General features: G+C 38.1%; 1 protein-coding gene and 1 pseudogene across 1 annotated transcript; both read right to left on the minus strand.

Moving 5' to 3' along the window:
• Positions 1 to 3009: 3009 nt before the first annotated feature.
• Positions 3010 to 4290, minus strand: LOC140953715 (uncharacterized). The gene is made up of 3 exons (XM_073403118.1): positions 4195 to 4290; positions 4030 to 4143; positions 3010 to 3324 (listed from the first exon to the last, which is right to left on the minus strand). The coding sequence occupies exons 1-3, from the start codon at positions 4288 to 4290 to the stop codon at positions 3010 to 3012; spliced, it is 525 nt and encodes a 174-aa protein (XP_073259219.1).
• Positions 4291 to 6731: 2441 nt separating this feature from the next.
• LOC140953969 (uncharacterized) lies at positions 6732 to 7535 on the minus strand (annotated as a pseudogene).
• Positions 7536 to 12815: the final 5280 nt, after the last annotated feature.

Raw genomic sequence — 12815 nt, forward strand, 5'->3', positions numbered from 1 at the left:
CCTTTTTTGACCCTGATAAATTTTCAAGATGTTCATTTCCATTGTTTTATGCTAATTTAAGTGAAAAAGAATTAGACTAAGGCACTGTACTGTGGGATAAAATTTTAAAAAAGAAAACATGTCCATTTCAATTTTGTAAAGTAGTGACTGTATGCCTGTATCAACGTTTTCTTAATTGTTTTGTTCCGTTGACTACATTTTTTTGTTTCTAAAAAGAGTTTATTTCAATGCAAACGATTCCCATTAGTTATATTGTGGGATGGGACTTGTGAAAGCAATACGACTACCGCTGCACGGAACAGTATCAGTAGTATCTTAAGTTGAAAAACGGTTAAAAAAGTACACAGTACTATTTTTGTTTCTTATTAAAGCGGAAAGCAACTTGCACCTTGCTGTACTGTTGACTTTTGTTATAATATATGATGACAAATAGCTGCTGAGTAAACAAAGACGTGACGAATCGATCCATGGCTACCAAAACAAAAGCAGCGGAGCAAAATTAGCGACCACGAAGCTAACTCAACTTGGTGGAATTCTCGTCCTGTCAAAGTTTCCTATCTCCATACGAGTCGAACGATTCAAATGGCAAAAAAAACATTGCCGCAAACTAGCTACGCCCCATGACGTTGAAGAGGACAGCATGAAAACAAAACAAAATAAAACAGTAGAAAGTAAAATATTTGTATCTCAATGGGCCTAAATTTAACCGGACAACTCCCTAGCTAGGCCGATACAAGGGGTACTGCCACAAATTCTATGATTGGTTCTCATACATCAAGCCATTTCGTATAGAGACTAAAATTAATTGCAGTTTTTGATATCACGTGGAAATTAATTTCAGGACGGAAAGCCAATCAGTGATTACCCATGCAGATTAAGCTTAATTAAGGAACTGAAAGTATATTTATATTTATATTATGATGTATTTATATTTAGAAAAGAAATAAAAAGCGAAAGAGAGAAGAGAGCGAGAGAGAAAGAGATCTTTGAAAACTTCATATCGCACGTAAATTGTCTTTTAGGGATCAAATAAAGTTTAATACACGCCCAGGTGGATCTCATTTAGGGGTTTGATTCTAATTTCCCGACCGGGTGTCCTCTCCCCCTAGTCATATAGAAGGTACCCCTCTGGTAAAACTGACCCCTCGTTATGACTTCTTTTGCCACCATAATATATAGTTTGTCCTGTCAGCACAGTTATTAATTTGCATTTAAGCCCCTTCCTGTAACGTTGGAAAGAGCCAGAGGGCTCGGCAAACGTTTCTCGTCAAAGTTAAAGATAATAAATTAATAACAATTATTCACCGAAGTGGAGGTGGCTAGTAGCCACCCACTGAGGTGAATAAGCTAAGACGAGAAAAACTTCGTATAAATGACCTTCGCGTATTACATAAGACACGAACGCATTGTACGCATGCGTTAATTTTTGGCGCGCCACGTTGGATTGCCGTTCCTACGGGAAACATTCACATGAAAACGAGTCAAGAATAGAAATAAGACGCGAACCATTTATACGAGCTGTTCTCGTCTCAGATAAGACACGGCTCGTATAAATGGCACAGTTCGCGTCTTATTTAAGATGCGTCTTATGTAAGAAGCGTCTTATTTTTCCTCGTATAAATGACCCTAATGATGATTTTTAACTCATTTACTGTTGCCAACGATTACAATTTTGGCTCGCGATGACCGAACGGCCGTGGTCGTCGCTTTTTCTTGGCGACAAATAAAACTTTTGAAGGCGTTTGTTTAGCTCTTGCGGCGAAGTTTCTTCAAAAGGAGTTGTGAATTCCTTTTTGTACTTAAAATCATTCTGTAAAAAAGATTATTAAATTTAGTTTTAAACTTATTTTATGAACAAGTCAACTAAATAAAGTAACGCAAGACTTAAGCTTAATTTGAATTTGTAAACAACAAAACCCTTTTCACCGGTTTTATCGATAAATTCAAGTCAAAAAGACAAAGCTTTACCTGTTAAAACTTCCAAACCGAACTTCGTCACCTTCTTCATGTACTTTAGGAATAGCTTGATTGATTAGTTGTGAAATTTCTTGGTTTGTTACGGCAGCAAACCGGGAAGGCATTTTGCTCGCAACTTACGCGAGTTTGGCGTCGCTCGCTCGGAGGAACTGGATGTGAATCAGTGAATAGTGCAGGACATTCACTGATAGCTAATCAGAGCGCACGAAAAACACTATCCACTGTTTTAGTATATACTAAACAACAATGTAAACGAGATAAAGATAGGCTCAGGAACTCAGACTGGATCCTTTAATAGAATGGTTGTTAGTGTGTAAACGAACTTTTGGAGCGTAGCCTACTGAAACGGTTAAAGTTGGACAGAGCAAGCAGAGGAAGAAAAGTTATTTGTGACCTTATCGGTTGTTGTTAAATTTTATAATTGATACCGCGAATCGCCTTTGTTTTACTGTAGAATCGAGTAAAACGTCATACGACCGTGTATTAAACCTGGTAAAATGTTATCCAATGCTCCGCAGTAAATAAAAGAAGGCGATTGGAGCTATCAATCGTAAAATTTAACTACAACCAAGGTCACAGGTAACTTCTCTGCCCCTGTGTTTTAAATGGCAAGGAAGCAAGTTGACAACTTAAATAATGACCAGAACAACATGCAGTTAAATATATATCAGCCAGTTTATTGATTTTGCAGGTAATTGTGTTACATAAATGACAAATGTTGTTCTGTACCCTAATCCTATCACTTCGTCAAAAAGTGTCTTGTGATACATTAAACGAAAATTTAGAGAAAAGATAACAAAGAAGCGGCTCATATGCATTATTAAACAAAAAATAATCAAGAATAAAAGTAGTGTAAAGTTCCTGTCAACATTCAGGAGAATAGCTCTCGCATAGGGGCGGCACGTTTTTATAGCCAGCGAATTATTATTATCAAAAGAAATAATTAATACAATGAAATTATTATAATGTACGTGCAGAAAATTAAAGTTCAAATAGTCGCATTCACATAGAGCCTCGTTGTAGTACCAATATTCAGGGTTTCGCGGTGGCTGTAGTGGCGATGGGTTTTGTAGTAGCGGGTAGTGTTGGAAGCTTGTAAGGCAGTTCCGAGTACGATTTCTGGTCGATGCAGTTGCACATGCATTTGTATGCTCCGCGCATGCACGCACCGTATGTGTACCCGGCCATGCTTATGCACGTGTAGAAGGCGTGGTTACATTCACGGCAGCAGTCAAAAGTTTGTTTGCAAACATACTTTTTGGATGGCGGTGAAGCCGGGAGCATAATGGAGGCGGCATCTCGAGACAACACCGGGAAATTTTCGTAGCTTAGGTAGTTGTCTTCTTCCTGGAATTAAAAAGAGGGAGAGAAAGAGAGAAAAAAACGTAAATTTTACATCAGAAAATGTCATTTAAATTTATTTTAAACAGTCGATTTTTTTACCAGCGAACCCTCCCAAAAAATAAAGGTCGCTATCGACGGGAGGACGGTGTCTGCCAACGAGAATTGAGCCACAGTGGCTCCTCTTAGTCGTACAAGAGTTTCGTATACATCTACATTTTGGCGTAGAAATTCTATTATTACATGCAATTTTTTATTTACGACATGTGTTGCCATTTTTTACTAAAAGAAGATTGCATTTAATTGCTTGTAATCCATTAAATACAATGAATATAGAGATAAAACCATTTCTTAAGTTTTTTCCTACAGGGGGATAAAAACCGGCAATGGGAAATTGCAAAGTCGTCATTCAAACTGGTGGTCGCGGTTCCCAGCTCGTTTGATAAGCGTAACAAAAAAGTTTACAATAAAAGCAATATAAACAGGTGAGCGTTACTGTGATCTAGGCAAAACTGACATCAATTGCAAAAAGAAGGAAAAACTAAGAATAAGGATAAAGCTCTATGTGCCTTAAGCATGCACTCCGGTAGGTTGAAACTGTTTTTCCGAGATAGTGCTGTCTAAGCAGTACATCATTCTGCAATGCTGTATGTCAAGTCAAGTTTATAAGCTGTTAAAAACTTAAGGGAAATCTTGGCCTTGAATGCTTACCCGAACAACAAGAGGGAGCCTGCTCACGTGTAATTGAGTACACTCTTCTTTACAACTGCAGTTGCTATAGTCATCTTCTTGTTCTTGTGCCAGCAGGGCGTCCACCATCATTTCCTTGGGTTCATCTTCTCACAAGCTAAGATCATCATCCAAGTTTGTTTTTGCCTTATACCAGTCAACTGCATCCTCTGTTAGATATCCTTGAGTTTGGAGAAAGGCCGTTGGAAGGACTAGAAAACAAATAATCAGAAATGACTTCATCATAATCCTGATCTTAGCTATGAATGTTAATGATGCAGATAGCTAGCTTCAACGTGCCAAGCCACCAGATTGCCGTGAACTGAATGTGTTTGCTTGTATAAAGAGCTCTTATATCACAAAAGAAAAATATGAAATGCTTATCATTTTGTTTGTGATTTGCTAGTTAGAAAAGATTGCTACTTCTAAGGCCGTAGTCACGTATACTTGGAATTTTAATTGAACCATTTTATTTGGTAGCGTTTTAAGTGTTCACTTTATGTCGGCTTTAGGGCTAAAATGCAACGCTTGCATGGTTTAATTACAACTTGATCGTGTTTTACACGCGAAAATCAGCAAAAGCTAGTATTTTCACTCAAGTCATAATTCTACTTACATTTCGTCAAAATACGTCACTACTGAAATTCCACGCAAAATTATAACATTTCAGTTCCTTTTGCTTTTTTTTTTTGGTGATCATGTCTAAGTGCTTAATTGTATTTGCCAACAGAAGTAGTCCCAGGTCGGAACAGGAAGTGCAGCCTCTTAACTCAAGAGTGGTATGTCAAGTTAAAGTTAAGTGCTTTTATCAATAGATTATCAGAGGATCTATATTAGGGCTGCGGAAAAATGACTATTAATTCAATATTTATCAGTAAGATGTATCGATAAGTTTGACCTTTTCCCGGCTTTGCGCGGACATTCTTGAAATTTCAGACTCCGCTGAAAGGTTGCAGTCATTGAATTGTTATCGAAAAGTCCAGTCAGGTGGATGTACTGAAATATTATCAATTGTTCTTTAGAGAATCCATATAATAGAGCATGAACAATATTTATCACTGTAATGTAAAGCGGATCCATACATTAAATCAAGTAGTTTTGGTTATAGGTTTTACCTGTGTATTGCGTTTTCGGCGAGGGTTTTGTAACTGCAACTAAATGCAAATGCAGGAAAACAATATCACCTACAGCTGTAATTTTATCTGAATACCCTTCCTCTTTCAGCCTGATGGCGTCAAACAGTTTACCAGCTTTAGGGTTTTAAAAGTTAGTGTAAAGTAGAAGACTGACAACCAAAACGGTTATCCATTTTCCGTAAGCTCAATGCTTCCCTTTTTTTTAAACTCATGAAAACGTACCCCCGCCCTAGTATTCTTTTCCTTGTCCAGATATCACTCTTTCCATAGCTACCCCAAGGACCTTTTCCTAGTTTATCGCGTTTACCTCTCAATGCAAGGGCCATCAAAGGGCCAGGGGATTTATAGATTATATTTACCTGCTTAAGCTAAAAGGTCGCTGGCTTTTATATGATATTCAGTTTTTTTTTATTCCGCTGGAGGAAAAAAAAACTCCTTGCAAATATGCCGCAAATTTATAAAAGACGGAGGAGTAATGGCCTGTTTACATTGAGATGGGGGAACTCAGGTAGGTGAAGTAACCCGCCTGTCCATATTTAATCTCTCATTTTAATTTGATCACGTGGGTAGGGCGGCTGGTAGGTCGGTCTGCCAGACCGGGTGACCCTCACAGCTGGGGTCTCAAGGTGGGGTAACCCCCACCTAGCCGGGGTCGGAGTAGTGATACATCAAACTCGCGCAAAATTGCCTTGGGCGGTGACTTTTATCATTATTAAAGGTAACGATAGAAAACCACAGCACGGAAGGTTGCAGTAAGAGTAGCAAGTGAGTGTAGAAGAGCATTAATCGCCAAAACACTTGTGTTTTGCCAGCATTTTTCTTTGTTTACGTGCTTAGCGACCATTGAATATGATCTTGAGAAAGTGCATCCCGGGATGGCGGGGTTGTAAGATTGCATGTTAAGGAGGGTTATTGTTTTACCCCACCTAAGCGGGTTACCTCACCTACCTGGGGTTCCCCAGTTCCATGTAAACAGGCCCTTACTATAGGGCAAAGATGTTAATCGCACATTTGCGTACCAAAAAAATAAAAGGGGTGCGACATCTTTTTGAATCCATATACCATTACGACAGTAACAATTACGCTAGAGATGCAGTTCATCCATTGATATCCTCTTAACTATCCATCGGAATTTGCAACAACCTAACAATTGTAAGAATTGGTCTCAGTGTTCACTTTCTTTCATCTTTGAGGTATTATTTTTAAATGCCCTTCAGCCCTGAAATGCACAAGTTAATAGGCACAGTAGTCAATCTCTTTTTAAACTTTCAAAAATATATAATTAGCTTATATTTACTATTATACAGAATAAAACACAATGTTGAAATATTTTATTTTGGGATTTTTATTTTCCCGACTTCTTTTGTCATTACAATTAAGCCTGTAAGCAAATTCTAATTGTAAGAAGTAATAAAAAATGATTATAAAACTCAAACATAACAATATAATGTAATGAGAAAAGCGATAAACTGAGTGTTTAAAAGCGAGTAATTTCTTCCTATACCTTACATTTGAAAGGGTGCAATATTTTTGCTATTGACGCTCGAATACAAATACAAATAAATGAACAAGTGGACGCCACGCACGAACAGCCGTTAGAAAAAAGTTCAGGGGTAATAATTCTCTAAAGGGGTATGCTTCTCCAAGCATTTACACATGCACTTGTAAGCGTTACGATAGCAGAACTCGGGACCACCGCTATAACTTCCAACAGATTTCATGCATTTAGCAGAGACAGCATTGCAGGCTCGACAACAGTCGAACTGATAGAGTGCCAGGAACTTGCATCGATATCTGGGAGTCTTCTTGAACACCACTGTCGATCCCAAAAAGCAGTTGATTGGCGTGTCCTCAAATTTGTGAAAACTTCCCTCCAACTATATTTAGACAAGAAAAGCAAGGTCAGTCCTTCGAATCATTCATCTTTTTACTCCAAAATTAAAATTTACAAGCGATAAAAAACTACAAGATATGGATGTTTTTCATACGGCAGTCTGGGTTGTATTTTGCAGCCTAAAAGACTCTGTAAATCTATTGAAATAACCTAAGGAGCAGTTTGTTTCGCGAATTGCCATAAAATATGACCATTGTTTCTGATTGCTTACCCTTAAATGTGCCGGTATATCCAGCTTCTCACAAGATGGCTCACAATGAGCCAAGCACTTTGTCGACTCGTCATTCTGGGAAGATGTTAAGAGAGCTGGTTCGTCTCGGAATTCTAAGCTTGTCGTTTCAGGCAATAATGCTCTTGTGTTCTGGACGGAAGAATCTCTTGACATGTTCTTCAGTGGTGAAAGCGTTCACAAAAGCTAGAGCAAGGGAAAGAGTAACAAGGCATGAACACGTCTTCATTGCTTCTCCCTGGCAAGATAAGCTGCAAAACTTTGAAGGTATTAATGCCTCGCTCTAAGATTCTCTCAAATGAAAAAAAAGACTTTGCTTCACTGTCTTTTTATGACAGGTATATCGTTATATCGGTACAGATAATGTGTGGATATTGTCTCTGCGCTATCATTCACGTTCACTATTGAACGGACTTCGTCAAATACGTGACTCCTCTCAGGATTTGATATTAGCCAATCAAGATCTATCCGTTGCTATGGTAACAAGAGATATTTCTCGTTTTTCAGGACTCCTTTGCTTTGCACACAGGTAGAGATGTGTGCCAAACAGAGTTTAATCTGATCACAGAAAGCATTAATTCAAAGTTGATTTTTTTAAAAAATGAAACTTTCCAAAATGTTGGTTGTTGGTGTTTGAAAAGGATCAATAAAGTTAGACTGGGCGTCAGTTTAAACGCATCTACCATCACTAATCTTTGACTCATATCTCGAAGATGTTTATTTTGCGCTTTATTTTCGCTTTACGATTTTCTTTCTTCGCTTTTGCTGGTATAAGTCAAGTGATATGGATTTCTGAAGTCTAATTTTCGTACCTACTTTTACACAAAGATCATGTCGTGATCCCGGCAATCTTCTTAAAAGAGGTTGGTCTTGGTTGGTTGCTTTTTCCCAAAAATAGTCAGAGAAAGAAATATTGCACATTAGCCAGGAAAACATTAACAGGAAAAAGAGTGTTTAATTCAAAGGGCAAAAGATCTCTAAACAAGTATAACTAAATTAACTCAATTGAGGTTTTATTAATCTTAAGAAGTATGCTGGTTTCAGTTGCGTGCATGAAAACAAATGCAAAGTACTGTTCAATATCAGTAATTTGTAAGATACTAAAAATTTGCCTTTCCACTGCTAAACCCAGAGAAATATAATGTGCAACAAACAAGCAAAGCCGTGCAGGTATCAAAAGTAAATGTGGCTGGTAAACACATGATCTAAGACTTATCTAATTCGTTTAAAATACTAAAATGACAACAACGAAAAAAACAAAAAACAACAACAACAAAAAGAGCATCACAGTAAGGCTGTCATACTGTACTGCAAAGACAAAAAAAATATATGAAAAAAAAAGACAAAAAAAAAATAAATAAATGAATAAATGAATGACCCAAATAAAACAAAATCAAGGTGGCACAGAATTGCAAGACATTTTTTTTTATTCTCCATTTGATTTATCCACTATACTGTGTATTATATTTAGCTTGCTTTCCCTTTATTTTGTATGCATATTATGGTTGGTTTGGCCATCATCAGTGATTTGTGATGACCCCTCTACGATGCCACTTGATGTATCGTGGTTCATGTTAATCTGCGCTTAAATTTACCTTATAGACTCTGAAGTCATTTTTTAAAGATTACATAAACCAGATCTGCAATTGGTTAGTTCAAGAGAGGGAGAACCAGCTGCAAATCTTTGCTGTCTGGATCTGTTAGTGGACGGGTTTAGATTGTCGCATATCAATCTTCACTTGTTTGTAATTCTTGATAAAAGAAAGTTAGGTGTGGTTCTACCTCAAGTTCAAAAATCAACCAATATAACATACAATTTTTGTAACATATAAAATATATTACCACGGCTCACAAACATTTTCCACTCAGTTATGGCTCAGAGATTCGCAAGTGTTCCCATCCTGTTGTATTCTACTTATAATGAAAAAAGCACGAAAATATTCAAAGCAAATGCTTTGAAAAGATATTTGTAGATTTTTTGGATCAAGAGTAAGAAAATAGTTCAAATAGCATGAATAAACTTGAAAGCCGAAAGTAGTCAAGTTTTGAGATTTCAGCATAGGATTAACTGACTGATGATCTAACACTTTTTCGTAACTGAATCAAGCCATTCCACTTACATGCAAAGAGGGTTAATGCATCAGCTAATTGAAAACCCGGCCCCCCGACCCCCGGGGCATAGCGAGAGATAGCGGGGATTTAAACGGCCAATGCCGGGATTTAACGCACGTTAACAACGTGTTGGCCCCCGGGGGGGCGATGGGATTAAAAAAATATCTGCATGTTTAACCCGGGCTATGAGCGGGGATTTAACAGCACGAACGCATTTTCGGAGGCGGGGACAGAAGCGGGGATTTAACATGAATGACAAAAGGTAAAGCCTGGTTTCCCAAGGTGGTGAAGATGGCGGCAGAAGGGAGATGATGCTGCAGAGAATGACATTGAAAACATAGAAGAAACAGAACAGGAAGGTAGAAACTAGGTCGCCCTAGTCTCAAGCCGAGAAAGGGATGGAGCAACTCAGTATCAAAAGCAAGGAGTTGCCGTTAGTCAATTCTAGAACACCCAGGATGAAATCGATCGTCAGAACTAGACAATAAGCAAAGAAAGCTGGTTTTCACTTCGCAAGACAACACAAAGTAAACCTTGGAACAGATAGAAGCCTTGTACAACAGAAAGTTCAGGAGACGATTTTTGGCTAAAATCACTGGCAGATTGACAAGTCAATAGTGAATCAGTGCCTGCCAAAATTAATGGGGGACCCAGCCCCCCCACCGGCCCCTCCCCATGCTCCGCCAGCAGCAATAATTGCTGTTGGTGGTGTCTCGCTTTGGATGAGCAATGTTTGCTGGGATACTAAATAATGACAATTCCAGTTTGGGATGAATTTGGTTTCAAGAGTGGCCGTTTATTTGATTTAAGCATATAAAGCTAGAAAAATCCGGATACACAAGAAGATTATGCTAGCAAGGATGAGGGCACAGCCGCCATCCGGGAGATAAAAGTATACCAAAAGGAAAGGGATTTAACCTCTTTCAATGAAACGAACCAGGTGAAAAAAGGAACGAAAAAAAAAAAACAACAAAAACAACAAAAAAAACTATAAAGCTTACTGGGATGTATTTTCTTAGGGTGTCAACCCTAACCCTAACTCTAACCCTAAAACAGCATTCTTTTAAGAAAAAGTGTTTTCGCACTATAAGATCCGTCAGTGAATGTGAATCATTGCAAAGTGATATTGATAATCTAGTTCAATGGAGTAATGAATGGAAGCTGGTCTTTAACACAGAAAAATGCTTTTTATGCTCGGTAACAAGAAAACACGAACCAATTACATATGATTTTAACATGGGAACTAAAACCTTAATAAGAGTTGACACTCAACGTGATCTTGGCGTTCTAATAACTTGCATGTGACCCCGGTTTTAATGAAAACATTAATGCACAGGTTAATAAAGCTAATAAGATGCTAGCATTTATACCTCGTACCATCTGCATACTAAGTGAGCAATATTTACCTACACTGAGATCACTTTACACGGCCCTAGTGTGCGTTCCCACCATGATGATTCCTCTGAAATCTGGAGCCCGAGGTCCGATCTCTATGGTAAAGTTAGTGGAGGGGTCCAACGACGTGCAGCAAGGGTTCTCCTGTCCGAGCTAAGCTACAATGAGAAGCTCAAACGATTGGATCCACTTCCGTTAGTTTACCAAAGAGAAGTCAGAGACCTTGTAACTTTTTACAGACTCAAGTGTGGTCACTATAATTGCTCGTTGGACTTCCATTTTCAGTTCTGCTCTGATATGATACTAATTAAGGTCATTCTCAAGTAATAAAATTACTAGACTAAGATTAAATTTAGTTAAAACCGACTTCTTCAAGGGAACGTTTTTAATAGAATTCCTTATTTATGGAATAACTTATTACCCTACTACCACAAAACTGAAGTTTTTAAATAGAATTCCCTATTTATATTATGGAATAACTTACTACCCTACTATCATAGCACTGAATTTTTTTTTAAATAGAATTCCTTATTTAGCAAACTTGCTAACCGCTTATGTAAACCTATTGATTTAAGGGTAGTCTTTACTACTTTCAAAGTCAGAAATCTTTTTAATGTGAAAGATGCTGTCCCTGAGGGGCTACGCTCACGTGTGGTCTATAAATTTTCGTGTGCAAGTTGTAATGCTTGTTGTGTTGGTGAAACCAGCCGACACTTCTCCACACGAGTGCGCGAGCACTTACTTTCAGACATGTCTTCGAACGTTTTTAAACATCTGCAGAGTTCAGAGTTTTGTAGAGCATCCTGCACACCGGATTGCTTCGAGATCCTGGACTCTGAGTACCAAGATCCTGGACTCTAAGTACCAAGTGAAGCTTAAGGAATCCATGTTTATAAAATGGGAGAAGCCCGATCTCAACCAGCAGGTAAAACACAGTAACCTGACTCTCTCCCTGTAAAGAACTAAGCGTCACTCATTTAGTTTTTTTTTGTTGTCTTAGTACGCAATATTGACAACGCAATGTAACGAACTTTGTAAGATCGCGCGCGCTTTAAATTCAACGGCAATTTCAAAATATGTAACACTGAAGATGACGGATGTACCGTCGAAACATGTCTGGAAAATTAAAGAAAGTTGTTATGTTTATACGAATTCCTTATTTATGAAATAACGTACTACCCTACTACCTTAGAACTGAAGTTTTTTTTTTTTTAAATAGAATTTCTTATTTATGGAATAACGTATTACCCTACTACCTTAGAACTGAAGTTTTCTTTAATAGAATTCCTTATTTATGGAGTAAGGTATTGCCTTACAACCTTAGAACTGAAGTTTTTTTGAAGTAGAATTTCTTATTTATGGAATAACGTATTACCCTAATACCTTAAAACTGAAGACCTTAGCCTTGTCATTCTTCAAAAAACATTGCAGAGCTTTTTATAAGAATAAGATAAGGGGCTTTGATCCTGATCGCCCACATGTAACCTGGGCATGAAATCATGGCAATTATCAATTTATATGCGTTACTTTTTCTGACAATTTCTCTTTCTTTCTTTGTTATAATGTAATATGCGGGCGACAAGAGGAGCCGGCAATCCTAATCTCCAGGTTGTTATTACGCATGCTCCCATGTATGTAGCCAGCATTGGACCTCCACTAAGACTGAATGGAATGTACAGAACGCAATTTGATCCTGAGCGTTTGGAGGCTTCACTCGTAATCTGATCACGCGTGTTTTGACTATCTGTCACGTGAAACTTACGCAAAGCACAGCGATAGAACAAAAACGTTTGTCGCCCGCACTCCGTAACCTTTGGTTATTGCTAGTCTAATTTTAAATTAGGTGGACTAGCCCGTACGGTTCTTCCGTTCCCTTCTTGCAACCTCGTTCCCAGGGACAGGTAGGAGAGAACCCTGGGAACGAGGTTGCCCTTCTAGTGTTTCCCCGCTGTTAACCTGTGTCTGTATATTTATTATATTGTATGCAGTAAAAAAAAAACAT

This window comes from Porites lutea, chromosome 12, assembly GCF_958299795.1.
Source record: "Porites lutea chromosome 12, jaPorLute2.1, whole genome shotgun sequence".
Taxonomy (NCBI): Eukaryota; Metazoa; Cnidaria; class Anthozoa; order Scleractinia; family Poritidae; genus Porites; species Porites lutea.

Coding starts and splice junctions, on each gene's coding strand:
- LOC140953715 (XM_073403118.1), bottom strand. CDS start 4,290: ATGAAGTCATTTCTGATTATTTGTTTTCTAGTCCTTCCAACGGCCTTT. Junction 4,144..4,194: donor ATGCAGTTGACTGGTATAAG/GCAAAAACAAAC, acceptor GATGAACCCAAG/GAAATGATGGTGGACGCCCT. Junction 3,325..4,029: donor GGCTCCCTCTTGTTGTTCGG/GTAAGCATTCAA, acceptor TTTTAATTCCAG/GAAGAAGACAACTACCTAAG.